The following is a 17,991-nucleotide window of genomic DNA, read 5'->3' on the forward strand; positions in this document are numbered from 1 at the left end:
GTGTGTGTGTCCATTCATTTTCACCCACAAACAAGACACATACCCGTTATTTGACTGTAATGGTTTATTTTAAATAGTTTTTTGCTGTGGGGCAGTTTGAACTAATTTGAGTGTAGTAAAGTGGTCCATATCATAATGAACTTGATGTTTAATTGTGCATAAATTACCTGAAATGTTTCCTTGTGGATGTCAAACAACAAAGTCAATTTCTGTGTAATTACAGTTAGAGTGGCAAGTCACTTCTGGACTGCATACTGCTGCCTGGACAACAGTGGAAATGTGATAGGACATGGAGCTTTTCTCATGGATCAGTATGGTGACATGCTACTGAAACCAAATCAAAATGTGCAGGACTTGGAGAACTTGCTGAGTAACGTCTATTACCCTGGACCCTTCCAGGTGTTTGGAGGTCTCTGTTAATGATCATCACTAGTTATATCAATGTGATTATACACAATACTGTGTTACATTTTCTTTGTTTTTAGCAAATAAATTAATGTTATTGATAGAATTGAAAATGATTGTGATTCATGTTGAAAAGGATGTGAAGCAACGTTATAATTGCATTCATAACTGAGATGTACAATATATGCATGTGTGCACAGAGCTGTGTTATAATCATATATTGCTTTTCAATAAAGCTTTTGCTGCATTTAAAAGTGTCAAAATTAACTGCAAAGCACAACCTGTCATACAGTCATCCAAATCAGAACAGGCCCCTTTCACCCTTTCACAAGAAATGGAAGTGAGTAAACGCTGGGTAAAAGTTCGGCTATTGTCTTATGGACAGTTACTGACCTCAGAAATACAGACATTCGTATCACCTCAGCTCACAACAGAAAGGTATGTCACTGTATCTTCATCATAGTTGCCAAGATTGCAATTTGTGTCCAGAAATGCTGGAGAACCAAACACACAAAAATGTGAGAGTACAAACTAAATGAAGGATATAAATGCTTTGTGGAGAAATTCCTTCACAGCATCAGCTAACTTCTGCTAACATCTATAGAGTAAAGAAAATGGAGGTGAAAATAACTATAACCAAAATGCTAGATTAGCCTGCCATGACTACATCCAGTAGAAAAATGTGGAAATGTGAAAAGATCCTATCAGAGTCAGACTCAGAATCTTTAATCGCCAAGTATCAAGTATCAAGTATCAAGAGTTTTCCTTGTTACAAAATTAAGTCCAATTAAACAAATTTACAAAAGAATATGTATATATATATATATATATATATATATATATATATATATATATATATATATATATATATATATATATTACAGTACTGTGTGAAAGTTTTAGGCATCTAAGCAATTTTTTAAATAATTTACCTGATCAGTGACTTTATCACAATACATACATACACACAATACATTAGAATAAAGTCATATTCATAATTCAAATAAACTTAAAAACAATAAAAAGTAACAAGAATTTCTTGGGTCCATATTTTTCCTTGACACCTTCACAGCCACCAGAGACTTGTTAATATCATCAATTACATCATGAGCACAATTTAATGAAGCACTGATTGGTCAAACCAGGAGCTGCTTTAAACTATATATAATACTGGGCTTCCTCGAGGAGAGGTTTGAAAATGGTTAAACAAACATACTAACATCCATAAAATCACAATTATATATATATATATATATATATATATATATATATATATATATATATATATATATATATATATATATATATATATATATATATATATATATAATAAGCATTATTAATTAATATTCTATACATTTTGTTTATTCCAATATTACCACTTTTCTCAGCAAATAAACACAAACAAATAGATTTTTGAAAATGTGACTTGGGTGCCTAAGACTTTTGCACAGTACCATGCCATGTATATATATATATTTGAAAATATATGAAATTATATTTTCTAAGTTGCATTGCCTCCACACACCCCATCTCGCCTGGAGATACATACATATATATATGCAAATGTTTGGGTCAAATTGTTATTGATGATTTTGTTATCAATTTTAAATACATAAATTGCGGCTTGGTCAAAAGTTATGTCACATTCTATATTTTATGTTTCATGTTTCTTTTAAAATCATCAAACACAGACTTTGCATGCTAAAATTAGCAGATAAATGCCATATTTAAATGTGTTCTCTATAAAAGATGTGTTAACTTATTTTCACAAATCAAAAAAACTTGTAATTTAAACAGGGTGTTCAAACAACTGCATACAACTGCATGCATACTGCATTTGTTTTGTCTGAAAAAGTGGTAAACGCCAGCTGTTTCCAGCTTCAGTCATGGAGAAGCTGTGATTCTGCACAGTTTAGTGTTTCTGCTCTGATTTAGTTCATTATTAAATCCCTCATGAGTTAAATGAGGTGTTGAAGCAGGTAACAGTGCAGAGTCCTCATGACTGGCTGCCAGATTCTGTTATTGTCTCCAGATCTCTCTTGTGAGCCATCACATTAGACAGCTTCCTCTGGGCAGTGCAGATCACGTCATCTACAACACATTTATTACTCAAATGCCCCTCTGTTCATTTACATCAGTTACTGTCAGCCTCTGGTGGACGCTGTGGTGAACTTCCACATGATGGAGATGATGATGATGTTTGATTCATTCTGTAGTACGGTGCTAAGTTATAAGTCATAAGAAAAAAATCTCACATCATTTAAAATATCTTTATAGTATTTGCTATTTGTGGCGCACTAAAGCTAATCTCATTCAGCAGAGTGTGATATACTATTCAATATTCTATTAAAATGTCAAATTCTGGTCCTCTAAGAGAATCTTAGAGCATCATTTCACTAGAAAAAACAGTTTGCCATCTGTGACAACACAAGGAATATTAGTGTTGTATGTTAATACATAGTTCCTGTGGAAGTCTTAGAACAGGGTTCCTGAGTGGTGCAACTGTCTAAGTGTTGGCCCTGTCATCAGTGACCACAAGTTCGATCTCTGGTGATGCTACAGCTGTCGGTGCCCCGGAGTCCAAGAGAACACAGTTGGCCTCGCTTTCTCTGGGTGAGTAGAATGGCAAACCGTCTCCCCCCATCACTCAGTGCAATGCTAATCAGCGCATGCAGCTGATGTAACAGATCAGGTGGTTAGCATTCTCCTCCAAGCGTGTTAAGCTGCTGATGATGTGGGATTGCTTACATCTTATAAATATAGTTTACCTAAAAGCCACAGAAAATGTTAACTTTAATATCATGAACATCTCTACAGGGATATACAGAAGGCCTATGTTCTTGTTCAATACTGCAGAATGCATTTGACACTGTAAATGGTTTAACCCGGAAAACACTGTCACACTTGGCCTCTTAGCAGAAAGGCCTCTGTGAAACCTCAAAGACATTTGACTCATTTTACAGTTAAATAGTGGGTAATGCCTTTCCTCCAAGCACTGTCACTGAAGAACTTTTTCATTACCACACAGTTAATATTTCAGGTAAGCTGCGGTTTTTGGACACTGAAAGAAAGACTTACTGTGTGTTTTAGGTTTCAGTTGTAAATAGAAAGGTTTTGTCTGAAAAAAAAAGCATTTGTATTATTTATTCATCTAGTGCAAGCCTGAAAATGCAGTCCTATGGCATTGAGTCTCATGGCATTGACTTTTGTTATTGTTTTCCATAAATTATTCTATTTTTAAAGTCGGAATGAAATTACAGCTCTGTAGAATTTATAGGTGATATATTAACTCCGCTATGTCGTCATCACTGATCTTGCATTTTCTCTTTGTCTTGGACTAGTTGTGCTCGTTTTCACATTTCATTTTTTCTGTGCACTTTCTCACATACATAAATCTGACCCTGACAATTTGGGTTCTCAAGGCCTCCACTGTGAAGCTTAACACTTAAAATGATAAGCAGTTATAAACTCATGTGGCATAATGCAAACTGCTTCCCTGTCAGTCAGCTCATTTAAGAAGATTAGGGGAAAGTTGCACACTTGGCAAAAAATGTTCTACATAAAATGAAAAAATGTTGAATGAGTAGACATAGAGGAAAACAGAACCACTTTTTAAAAGATATTTGTTTTTCAAAAAAGTTGTTTTTCATCATAGAGGAGAACCATTCATGCATTCAACTGGCTCATAATGCTGTAGCTCACGTCTTTTTTCAGTAGCACTTAACCTTTTTCCCCATATGTATCAATTATATATCACTGCTGTTGAAATAAAACCTTATCTCCAAAAAGGTAAACTTACAGGAGAAGGAAAAAAACGTAATTCAATTTCACTGTAAGTCAATGTAACCCGATTTTACTCAAGTCATTTTGGTTCATTTCTGTGGGTCCATTCATCATGATATTTACACACAATGTGTGTTTTTAAATTATAGGTCTAAAAGTCTGAGACACCATAGAAAAATTGGGATACTTGTCAATTAAACCTGCAAATAAACAACAGAAATTTGTAGAAACAAAAAAAGTCATGACAACTAAAAATGAACAAGAAATATTTGAAATATTTCTGCACTATTTCTTGGTCGTTAATTAAATGTGAGCAATTTGTGAAATTGATCATGTTTAGGCCTTTGTACAAAAAGATCAGATATGTTTTAGTCTTATTCCATCCAGTGAAGCTTGTGCCCAGATGACTCTCTGGTGGGTCTGATCTGCTGATCATAGACTTTTAGCGAACTTGTGAACTTGAGTCCATGATAATATCATTTGTAATGAATATGTTTGTATTAAAATAGAAAGTAGTGCAAAACAGAAGCATTTTTATTCATATATTTATAGAAAAAATGACAAAAATAGATTCCAACGGTAATAATAATAATGTGATAGTGGCAATTCTTAATATGTACATAGATCAGAAATATATGTAAATATTTCTGCATTGTACTGACACATATTTTGAAAGATAAATGTAGATGTAAATATATTTCCTTTGTATATGGGTTTTAATCTCAATTAGCATTATGAGAATAACTGTCAGCAAAACCGCTGTCAAACAGAGCTAGTTTGTCTCACCAGAACAAAACTGTGAAAAGTCTCACCAGAGTGAAACTGTGAAAAGTGTCAAAGTGTTTCAGCAAAACTCGCTCTAACGTGCTCCACCTCCTTTTGTTTCCTTCTTTATTTTTCTCTCCAAGTTGAATTTTACTTGAGTGCAATTACTAAAGAGCAAAATTTACAAGAATGGATTCTCTTTTTACCACAAGCCCCATTGAACATTCTCCTATCCACAGGCGAATGTCCTATCCACAAGTGGCAGGGTTGGGAGGGTCACTTTAAAAATATCTTACAGATTATGGGTACCTATTAAAAATTTAACTGTAACCTAGTCTAAACTAAAGCACTCAAGCACTAAAAGGGCCTTTTTGAAAAATCTGGGCCAGCTGTGTTTTTATTTCATTTTTACTTAACATTAAGCCATGACCCAAAGGAGCCATTCCTTATTTAAAATATGCCAAACTACAACAGCAAAATAGGCATTGAATAAATAATTCTAAATAAAAATATGTTTTAGGTAGTTTTCTTAAAACTGCCTTTTTGCCTAAACTAGACACCAATCATGGTTTCTTTCTGTGCAACCACTGGCCCACAGATTGCTGTTTGGGGGGGGGGGGGCGGTCAGGCTGAAACATGCTAATTATGAAAGAAAATTTAAATTATTGTGCCTTGTGTTTGACACAAGCAATTCAAAGACCTTTCATATTAAAGTAATGTAATCTGATTACTTTCTTGCTTACATGTCTTTAGTTAGATAAATCTCTATGAAGAGAGAAATAATAATAACAAAAGAGAGAAATAATTTCAACAAGAATTTAACTTTATGCAAGCCAAACATGGAAACTGCACTGTTTATGAAACAGAACATTAGATTATTGGTATATATGCCACAAATATCATTATCTTTATTATGTCCAAAGATTAATCTGTTACAAATCCAATTTTGAGACCTGTCACCAACAGTAATCATGAATTGACTGGTCATTATGTGTGTTCTGTCTGCTAAATGGCTGAACTGGCCCATAAGGTTTTGAGTTGATGTGTTGTGTTTGATGACAGTAATTCACAAGTATTCCATTACAATCCGACCCTGATTACTAATCTATTAAAAAAAAGATGGTTCTTCAAGGGTTCTTCAATAAAGAAAATGGTTCTATATAGAATCATGAACACTATTTGCATAATTAAGTGGTTCTTTGCATGGTGAAATGGTTTTTCAAATCGATGAAGAGTTTATTGTATATGGCTCTATATAGCACCAAAAAGGCTTCTTCTATTGTGACAATTTGCAACAACAGAAGAACCTTTTTTGTTGATATATAGAACCCTTTTCAACGGTTCTAATAAGGTTTCCAGTGTGTAGCTCATATCTAGTGTTGTTAGTCAACTAAAACCTGGCACTGAACTAACAAATATACCAGCTTTAATGTTAAAAAGGCGGCAGATTGATCTGTATGTTAAATTTAGCCAGGGCACTGGGCGGGCCTGGAAAGATCCAGGGCTCTGTCTAGTTCAGTGTAGGACTGTTTTGGGTAATGTTCATCCAGATTTTTTTTTATTAACCTGGAAAACACACAAGATTCTACTTTTTTATTTAATAAGAGGATAACTGAGTTCCAGTTTCAGGAAATTTGGAAGAAAAAAAGTAGGTTTTGCAAAAATGCTAAATATTCTTCTTTTTCCACTGGGGGTGCAGTTTGAGTTGTTGATGAATTTTCAGAAATCAGCAGCACTCAGAATTATATATTTATACCTCATGGTGGATGTATGAGCCAAAACATAAAACACTTTTCTGTAGTTAAACAAGATAATCTTGTGTGTGAATACTGACCAAGTTCCATATCTGTAGGCTTTAAATTTTCATCTGCTTGATTTATTTCAGGGCAGAAAAATACTTCATGCAAATCTGAACAAAAACAATAGGGATCCCGCAATTTCAGTGCTTGGACCCCAACACTTTGCATTAAATTTGCTTGTGCAACATATCAGTAAATGCTTCAGTAGAATGGTACTGAAATATTAAGGTCCCACTAGGATCAATTTTCATTCTGTGTCAGATTTCATGAATAAATATCTCAAAGAGCGACGTCCCATGCTGAGTTCCAGGGCTTTGTGCAATCTAGGCAAGAACCTGCAGCTCAGTCTGTCCTTTGTGTCTTATCAGAGTCGTGTTTCGGAGCTCTAATGTGATGATGAAGTGTCTCCTACATCCATTGATTCTTCTGCTGGCCTTTTGCTCACTGGCGTTCTGCAGGCTGGTGGATAATTTTATTAATAACAACGGCTGTCCTGATTTCTTCCTGAGTACTTCTAATGGGCGTGTCACACCCACCATTCTGCAGAACCAAAATCGGTATCGGCAGATCTGTCAGCGGTATATGGGCAGAGATCGATTCGCCACTCTTTATGATACTCAGAATAGGATCCCTGTGTACTCAGCCTACCTGCATGTTCCTCCTGCAAGACTCAGTAGAATGAATGAGTGGTGGACAGAACCGGATGTGAGTGCACTTTTTACCTACATACTTTTCTGTACTTTAGTATAATTAACCCTTTATTGCACAATGTTGCCTCAGGGCAACAAACTAATTTTCCTCACTTTGGAATAACATTATGCATATTTAAAGACAACATTTGAGTAAGTCAATAAAAAGCATGTACTTGCTCATACTATCTCTTAGCGGGCACAGCTCTATATTATTTCTTCTCATTGTCTCACAAACTTTATTTATTTATTCATATTTTTTAAAAAAACAAACAAAAAAAAACTCGTATCTCCAAAATGATAACTTTACAGGAGAAGGAAGAAACATCATTTACTTTTAATGTAAGTCACTTGAACCAGAATTTTTTCCAAGTCACTGTTTCAGTCCATTTTGGTCCATTGTTCATGAAATTTGCACACAATGTTAAGGTCAACAAGGATTTTCAAATTAAGTCAAAACTGAAAAACATAAAAAATGGAGATATGAGTTTTTTTCTGACAACAGCAATTAAATAATCAGGTCCATTTTATGCCAGAAAAGAAAATTTAATATATCATTTTTTACATCTCATAATGCGTGCCAAAGAGGGTTAATATCAGTGTTGGATTCATATTTATAATATTGTGAAAAGTGTCACATATCATATTTTTCAACAACTTGTCAATAAGCAATGTCTAGCTTACTTTTAAGGACTGAACTTAGATTAAAAGTAGATTTTTTAAAAAGTAGATTTGGCTATTTATTATTTTTTGCTTGAAATTCACAGCTCAGCCATGCACAGCAGGCCGACAACAGAGATTATTTAGGCAGAATGCATAGAGGTCATTTATATCCTGCCAGCCATAACAATGATATTGAAGGAATGGACGCTACCTTCACCCTGACCAACGCAGCACCGCAAGATCAAAGCTTCAACTCTAGATGGTTCCAACATGTTGAGGAACCAGTAAATAAGCTAATTCTGGTCAACTGTAAAGGAAACCGTGCTTACATTGTAACAGGAGTGGTGCCATCTAAAAAACAAATCAACAACAGAGGTAACATACACAAATAACACACTTACTGCAGACTGTGGAACAGAATGCCTTAGTTGCTTGAGTTTTTTTTCATGTCAGATGAGTTTCCCAGTCATTCCAAATGACCAGTAAGATCAGATATATTCTATAAACATACACTTGTTCAAAAGTTTGGTATCACTTGTGACTATTGCTTCACCCCCCACCACCCCCAAAACAATGATTCCTAAGTTAATGATCGTCATTGAATGCATTCTATATATAGTACTGCACTGATGTTTAATTCCACTTAAATTACCTGAAATTTAAATGTATTTGTTGATGCAAAATATCAAATTTTCATTTTTGTGTAATTCCAGTTAAAGAGGCCAGTCACTTCTGGACTGCATACTGTTGCCTGGACAACAATGGACGTCTGGTAGGACATGGAGCATATCTCATGTATCGGAATGGTACCATGATGCTGAACCAAAATCAAAATGTGAGGGACCTGGAGAACCAGCTGACCAGCTTATATCGTGGACCTTTTCAGGTGTTTGGAGGTCACTGTTATTGAATTGATCATGACTGGTTATATCAGTGTGATAATGCACAAAACTGCTTTGCATGCTTTTTAGAAAATGAATGCATTTTATTGAAAGAATCAATTGTGATTGTGATGCATTTTGAAGAAGAAATTGACTTAACTGTTTAAACAAACAGAGAAAGCAGCATCTTTATCTAATGACAGTGTTTTTTATGCAAGATTTAGTACAAGGTTATGCTACAGCTAACAAACATTTCAATAAGATAAAAAACTACATAAAATACAAATACATAAAATGCAAATAAGATAAAATGTGTATAGTGCATAAAAAAATCAACATTTATAAGTTTAAGATGTGAGCAGTAGATATATGTGCATATAAATGTATATGAAAGGTGCAAATTATGCATAAGTGCAATACTGAGCTGTGTTATAATCATGTATTACTAGTCAATAAAGCTTGTGCTGCATTTAAAAGTGGCAACAATTTACTGAAAAGCACCACCTGTTATACAGCCATTTGCAAAAGCCCTGAAAAATGATGTCTGTACATTTTAATACATGATTAATACATGATTGCTGTCTATTTGCTGAATTTAACATATTGGAAAACAAATAAGTTTAGGCACATTTAAAATTTTGTTTCATGTTTTGTTTTGTTTTTTTCAATATGTTACACTAATAGAAACAGTAAAATAAAATTAGCAGAAAAATACAAAGTTTAAGTTGTTTTCAGCTCCAGTCATGGAAAAGCTGTGATTCTACACTTGTTACTGCTTCCTCTACCCTGAGTCAGCTCATTGACTTGAGGTTTAGACAGCTGACTCTAGGCAATGAGTGCTGATCACATAATCTGCAAACCACTCCAACCTCCATAGCTCTTTTCCATTCATTATTGTCTCCCTCTGGTGTTTTTTCACATACAATCCGTGGAGACACTGGACATGTTTCTGTAGCACAGTGCCTACATTGTTCAGATATATCATAAGAAATAATCTAGAAATAATGTAGAATATTATCATATGTGCTGTTTGATGCTCAGATTTTTTTAGGTGGGGCTGTAATGGGGCCACAGTTCCTGTTTTTTTGTATAAATTGTTCACATCATGAACACATACAACCCCAATTCCAATGAAGTTGGAATGTTGTGTAAAACATAAATAAAAACAGAATATGATGATTTGCTAATCCTTTTCAACCTATATTCAATTGAATACACTACAAAGACAAAATATTTAATGTTCAAACAGATAAACTTTGTTGTTTTTTGCAAATATTCAATCATTTTGAATTTGATGCTTGCCATATGTTCCAAAGAAGTTGGGACAGGGGCAACAAAAGACTGGGAAAGTTGAGGAATGTTCAAAAAACTGTTTGGAACATTCCACAGGTGAACACGTTAACTGGAAACTATGTTCAATTGATTATAGGTTGGTTGGAAAGGATTAGCAAATCATCATATTCTGTTTTTATTTATGTTTTACACAATGTCCCAACTTCATTGGAATTGGGGTTGTAGTACCTGTTCTGTGAGTGTGTGTGTGTGTGTGTGTGTGTGTGTGTGTGTGTGTGTGTGTGTGTGTGTGTGTGTGTGTGTGTGTGTGTGTGTGTTGTTATTCAGGCAAAAGGTTTGAGCCAGATGAATCTGTTTGGTTAAAATATTTAAAACTGTGTTAACATAAAACCAGTTGATTTAAAGGGAAATATTATCCTTATTACTGTTTTTATACCCAGTTAATAATTCAGGACAGTCTGGTCAGCATTCAGTTCCATTTTAAGCCATATAGAACCTGATTTAGCAAACTTCAAAATTAGTAACCATAAAACTGGTTGGAGTTTTGGAATTAAAAAGTTTTTAATGAAACTGAAAAGGTTGGTGTAGCTAAGACATGCTGTAAGCCTAATGTATTGTCAAATGGACATTGTAAGGATATTCGTAAAGGTCTGTATGAGCCACATTTACATTTATAAAAAAACAAACAGAAACTTCCAGATAACACAGTTTATATAGTCGTCAATGAGAAGGAGATACTTAGAAAAGGAGCTGCTGAGTCTTTTCGCTCTTCTGCTATCTGATATGAAGCCGGAGCAAGATCCTGACATGCTGGCAGATTAAGATCCTGATGTCTGGACCTGCACTTTGAAGCCACTTGCCTGGGCCATTCCAGGGGTGTTTAATCTTATCTGCAGAAGGCCGGTGTGGCTGCAGGTTTTCACTCCAGCAAAGCGGACGATCACCTGACGAAATGTTTGAAGACTAAGAACAACTGATTAAACAAGTGGAGTCAGGTGAGCTCCAGCTTGTTTGGAGTGAAAACCTGCAGCCACACCGGCCCTTTGTGGATAATACCACACATCACTGACTATTCAAATACCTGTACACTGGATTGGTGCTAATGTCTCAGGCTGCCACCTTCTAGTTCCCCCTTTTTAGTTAAGCTCTTCTACTAGACCTACAAGTAGAGTCACTGTGTATGGTACCACAAGAATACTATAACAAACAGAGACTAACTGTAACCTTGTAAGCTATAACTAAAAAGGAGAAACCAGAATGTTGCAGCCTGAGACACCAGCACCCATCCAGTCAACATTCAAGAACCATGCTTTAAAAAATTTGAATGGCCAAAAAGATAATATACCCTGTTTCTACCATGACCCAAAATGTAGCTAATCTGCCAAGACATGCTTCTTTAGTTTTAGCATTGGAGCTACAATGCTGATACAATGGAAATTTCTACCCCACCAGTTAGCATGGTACTAACTGCATGCCTTAATCAATCAATCAATCAATCAATCAATCATTCAACCTTTATTTTGATGTAGCCAAGCAAACTGAAAGGGATTGAAAAAGCTGAAATGAAATTTATCTACTGAAACTAGGAAGAGCAGCGTTCATACATGGGATTACTACTTAATTTTGAGATAAGGCTTGAACTGTGAAAACATTGTCACCTTGGAGAAGTCCAAGATGGGCGTGGTTTACTTGACATTTTGTTAAATACCAGGTTATGCCTTCTCTTCTGAGACTGAGAAGATTTTGTGAAATTACTAAACAGCAAGCATTTCAGGTAAGCTACAGGTAAATATTGTCCTGTATTTGTATATTTGATTGTTTGAAGCTTTTTTTTTTATTATTTTGGCACAAGAGTAAACATTTCTTCATCATTTACATTGACATTATTTATACATCTGTTTTCAGTTCAATTTAGAATAAATACCTTTTGCTTTAAATGATGCTTATACCAAATTTTTAAATTTAAAATTTTAATTTCAGTAGTGACAAGTACATGACCAGCATATTGCTGCTGTCGGAAGAAAACCTCCAAAATGATAGCTTTACAGGAGAAAGATAAAACATACGTTACTTTTAATGCAAGTCAATGGAACCAGGCGTCTTTCCAAGTTATTTTGGGCTGTTTCTTTTAGTCCATTCATCATGAAATTTACATACATTGTAAAAGGCCACGAGTGTTTTCAAATTCTGTCAAAAACTGAAAAATGTCAAAAATGGAGATACGAGGTTTTCCTCTGACAATAATGATATACGTCTTTGAATGGCTGTTCGCACAGAAAAAAGTTTATCAAACTGCAGAACATATGTAACAATTCTTAATGTTATGCTCTAATTTTCAGGGACACATTTACTTCAATACAATGGAATCTTAAATGCAGGGGCGTGGCTAAAATAAGGCTCCAGACAGATTAAAACTGTGGTGGTAACATTAAAACGTGGAACAGCATTTTTTATTTAAAAATTAAACTCATGCTAAATCTAACTAAAAAAAACTTTTAAAAACTACTTAAATCTTAAAAAAATATATATATATATCTTCATTGGTTTCTTTCAGACTTCAGAGATGTCTACTTGATGATGAAGCATCTCCCACTGATTCTTCTGCTGGCCTTCAGCTCACTGGCTTCCTGCAGGCTGGTGAAGCATTTTTGGGCTGCTCTACCAAATGGCTGTCCTCAGTTTTTCCTGAACACTCCTAATGGCCGTATTATACCCACCATTCTGCAGGCTGGTCAGCGTTATCGGCAGATCTGTCAGAATTATTTGAACATTGATAGATTTGCCACTCTTTATGACACTCAGAATAGGATTCCTGTGTACTCTGCCTATCGCCATGTTCTTCACACACCAATTGATCGAGTTGATCGATGGAGGACTGAACCAGACGTGAGTAAATGTTTGTGCTATATACTGTATTTTAACTACATTGCTTAAGACTATAGTAATATCATATAATATCAAGGTTTAAAGTTTATGCTGGACTCTTGCTACAGTTTTTGCACACCTTTTAAGGACTAACAAAATAAAAATAATACATTTTAACTATTTGAAAAATCTGATGTGTAGCTCTCCACTGACGAGCAGGCGGTCGACAGAGATTATGTAAACAGTGGAATGGATAGGGGTCATTTATATCCTGCATATCATAACAACAACGCAGAAGGAGTTAGAGCTACCTTCACCCTCACCAACGCAGCACCACAGACTGGAAGCTTCAACATCCAATGGTTCAACCAGGTTGAGCAGCCAGTAAATCGGATCATTCAGGACAACTGTGATGGGAACCAAGCTTACATTGTAACAGGAGTGGTGCCATCTCAAGAGACTATCAACAACAGAGGTAAAGATTACAAAAACAGCTATGCCTTTGGTGTTTTTGTGAGTTGTCAAAAGCCTCTTATACATAAATCCATTCAAACTGTATTGAACATGGTTGTAATTTTACAACCCCATTTCCAAAAAGTTTGGGATGCATTGATATGCAGATCATTTAAGCCCTGTACTTAATTGAAAGACTACAGAAGGAAATAGTGCAACAATTCAAGAATAAAGTTTCTCAATGTAAAATAGCAATATTTTGCTTTTTGCTTTTCATCATCTACGGTTCATAGTAACATTAAAAGATCCAGGGAGTCTAGAGAAATCTCTGTATGTAAGAGACAAGGCCAAAAACCAGTATTTGGTGGCCATGATCTGAGGGCCCTCAGGCAGTGGAAACGCCCTGAAAACATAGCAGTACTATGTTTTCAATATTTTGAAACAATATTTTGCTAAAAGGTTTGGCAATAAGAATAAAAAGGATAACATGCCTGCATTCCTCATTCATACTGGGGTGATGAAGTGTGTGGGTGGCCACAGTTATAAACTGTTTGCAAGGCAGTCACTGTAGTTACTGAGCACACTGACCTCATTTCGATGATGTCATTGAAATTAAGACGATATATTGAAATTATAGCTGTTTTAATGATGCCTAGCTAACCAACTACTGGTACAGATTCATGGGGGGACAAGGGGTTTTTCAGTAAAAGATTGCTGACATTGTCATAATTTGCTTTCAATTTGACTTCTATAAGCTTGTTCAAGGGGAACAGCTTATATTGACCTAAAATTATATTTATTTTTCAATAAAGAAATATGGTGATTTTTCCTATAGGCTGTAGAGAGACCGTATTGTCTTACTGTGCACATACCTGCCAGCTTCCAGCTTTAGCTTTAGCTTTGATATCTGATATTTATTTTTCAATCAAGAAAGTCACAAAGTGAGTTTTAAGTAGTTTTCCACCTTTACTAAACATGCCAGGGAAAATGTGTGGCACCTTGCATGTCACCTTGTGCACTAATGCCCCCCTATACCATAATAATTACTGGCTTTTTAACTGTACACTGATAACAAGCTGAGTGGTAACCTGGAGAACACAGTGTTCATGACTTCCAAAAAGAATTTCAAATTTTTATTTGTAGGACCACAGTACACTTTTCCACTTCCCCTCAGTCCATTTTAAATTAGCTCAGACCCAGAGAAGGTGGCAGCATTTCTGGATCCTGTTTATATATGGTTTCATCTTTACATTTTAGAGTTTTAACTTGCATTTGTGGATATGGTAATGAACTGTGTTCACAGACAGTGGTTTTCAGAAGCCCATGCAGTGATTTCCACTCCAGAATTATGTCTGGTTTTAAACAGTGAACAAAACACGTCTCTCTCATTGAAAACTTCACTTGTACAATGTGAATCTGTCCTATATTGCTTAAATTGTCTGAATGTGGCCCTTATAGGTATCAAATAGTAAACTTCAGTTTTGGTCTAATTACAGTTACAATACCCAGTCACTTCTGGACTGCATACTGTTGCATGGACAACAATGGAAGACTGATATCCAGCGCAGGGTATCTTGCATGGTGGACAGGTGCGATGCAGCTGATCACGTATCGAAACGTGCAGCTCCTGGAACGAGAGCTGACCAGACTCTATAACAGACCCTTCCAGGTGTTTAGGGGTCTCTGTTAGTGGGTTGATTATCGCTGGACAGACCAATGTCATTATACACTGTTTTGCTTTGCACATTTTTTCAGAAATTAACATTAATATTTTATTATATTAATATATTTCATTATTATTCAAAGAATGTTTAAAAGAGAGGGATGTCCTTATCTGATTTGTCCTTTTCTGGTGATCAGATCCTCTCTGTATCATGTATCACTTTTTAAAGAGATTTTAGCTGCATTTCAGCACATGTTGATACTTCACTTAAAATCAAGTGATTTTAATATTGCACTTGCATATTATAACATGAACAAAACATGTCAAAAGTCAATGGAGAATCTTCATGACCTTCTAGTGCTTCAGAGAAGGCCTAATTATTTCTGGGAACTAGAATACAAAATACATGTATGGAATTTGAGTTTTTATTTAAAAGAATTATTATGATAATTGTATTTAAGTTCTGAAAGTATTACAGTAATATTCTATGTCAATGTTTTGTTTTGGTTTGGAAATAGTTTTGGTTGGAACAAATGCGGTTCAAGTCCTGAACTGTCCAATCAGCATTGTTTTCTCTGTGGTATCTAGGTATATACAGCCAAGTGAGGTTTCCCATTAATTAGAACTTAAGGAGCTGAATTGAAGGCCTTACACATTAGATTAATTACCAACATAATTAGGAAGTGACACAGGACTCAACCAATCATGCTTTGATTTACAAGGAGACCAATTTTGTGAGATTAAAAAAAAAAAAAAACATTACTCCTTTTAGATCTTCTAGATACGTCACTGACTGTGAATACAAGTAGGAGTCTAAGCAGGTTCCGGATACTATAGCTACAGAGAAACTGGTAGACACCAATCAGATAAACAGCACTCAAAGCTTTCATCTTTGAGAGAGAGCAGAAAATCAAGCTGCTTCAGATCCAATATCTGGAGTAGAACATCAAAACTGGGTAGATGTGTAGTTTGTGTGAATGTTCGTGTCTCTTTGAAGGGGAACATAATATCAGTGAATTTAGTACAGCGCAGTTTGTTAAACACTTCATAAAAAATCATTACAGTTCCAGATGCTTCTTTGTAGTTTTGTAATATGTGGCACTTCAGGTATGTGTTCCAACTTTAATTTAAAGTCATGTTGATTAAATTTCAGAAATACAAAACACCATGATGAATTCTGTGTATTGTGAAAAAGTCTTGAAGTATTGTGACATTTTTGCCATATCGCCTACCTTTACAAGGACTTGTTATAACAGGTACTGAAATGAGTGTCCTGCTCTTCTACTCTCTTACAATGAATTTAAAATCCCTTCATGAGTTAAATCAGGTGCTAAAGCAAGGAAAGAGCAGCAATCTTCCACGACTGAAGCTCAGGTCTGCTGGGGTATACAAAATATCTATTCCTATGATGTGCTGATATTAGACAACTGTTTATTGGCCAGCATTGAACCTAAATGGAGCAAGTGCAGATTAAAGTGAAAATCTGCAATCATTCAGATAATTTAGCCTTCTTTTACATCAGAGGTGCCCAGTCCTGTAGGTCTACCACCCCGGAGTTGAACCAGCACACTTGGTTGTAATGTTCAGATGCCCCTGAAGACCTTCTTTACCTGAATCAGTTGTGTTCTATTAAGACTGGAGCTAAATCCTCAAAGGTGCTAAATCTCCAGCACTACCAGTTTTAAATGTGACACTGTCACCATCTGGTGGCCACATACAGTGAATGGAGATGCTCTATTACTACAGCTTTTTAATAAGCAGTAAAAAAGGATCCCAACTCTTTTCTATAATCAGTGATAGTATGTGCTGTTCGTCTGTAGCGTATCCTGCCAACTCTAAATACAAACAGGAAACAGGAACCCACAGCCTTCTTGTCTTCTGGTCCTCATTTGAACCAACAAGGTTGTAGGGTTACCTATTTCTCATTTTAAGGTTTAAAGGAGTGGTTACCAGCATCTTTTGCCCCATGTGAACTTAGCTGAGGAATGTAACAGTACCAGTCCCCTACCAAAAGCCCTTCTGATACTGAAACAGTATCAGCTTGCTCTTGTTAGTCTTTGCAGACATTGTTGAACCTCACCAAAATGGGACAGGTCTAGTGGTTTCTAAGTTAGTGGAAGCCAAAAATGCATTACACATGTGTGTTAGATTACATAACTTGGTACACACCAAACCCATAGTGGCTTATTTAAAAGCATGCCTTATGCAACAACTGACTCATGCAACAACCAAAAAAGAGAACAGTAAAAAAACAGCATGGATTTCTTATTTAACACAGCCTGAAATTTTGCCCTGGAGATGACGTGAATCCTCTCAGACAACCAAGTTTTCAGTCTGAATCCAACCAGAGCAAAAAATTTATCAACCTGAACCACATCAAGTTTTGAGTCCAATTCTAACCCCAACCGACCCATTATCACAAAACTGCAGAAGTATTACCCAAGTAGAATCCCAGGGCATTATTCAAACTGGGATGTACTAAAACAGGCAGGCTGTGAATCCTCAACTTAGTGTTTCCCCCACTGTGATGCAGTTTATTATTGAGCCCGTCATGAGTTAAATCAGATGCAGAGAGCATCCACAACTGAAGTTCAGTTCCCTTAACCTGTTGAACAACAAATTTTTATCATGAGCTGCTGTTTTGGCTAGCACTGACAGCTGCCTCAAGAACAGCACTGAACCCAAAAGCAGTAAGAGTTCAGTTATCTGTTCAGATAACTAGGTTGTTT

General features: G+C 35.6%; 1 protein-coding gene across 1 annotated transcript; it reads left to right on the top strand.

Annotated features, from left to right (window-relative positions):
- The first annotated feature begins 3,370 nt into the window (after positions 1–3,370).
- Positions 3,371–9,464, top strand: LOC108438750 (endonuclease domain-containing 1 protein-like). Its single transcript, XM_017716769.1, has 4 exons — positions 3,371–3,448; positions 7,124–7,460; positions 8,212–8,482; positions 8,821–9,464. Exons 2-4 carry the CDS (start codon positions 7,149–7,151, stop codon positions 9,015–9,017), a joined length of 780 nt encoding a protein of 259 aa, XP_017572258.1. The 5' UTR covers positions 3,371–3,448; positions 7,124–7,148; the 3' UTR covers positions 9,018–9,464.
- The last annotated feature ends 8,527 nt before the right edge of the window (positions 9,465–17,991 follow it).

Source organism: Pygocentrus nattereri, chromosome 10 (genome assembly GCF_015220715.1).
Source record: "Pygocentrus nattereri isolate fPygNat1 chromosome 10, fPygNat1.pri, whole genome shotgun sequence".
NCBI classification, from domain to species: Eukaryota; Metazoa; Chordata; class Actinopteri; order Characiformes; family Serrasalmidae; genus Pygocentrus; species Pygocentrus nattereri.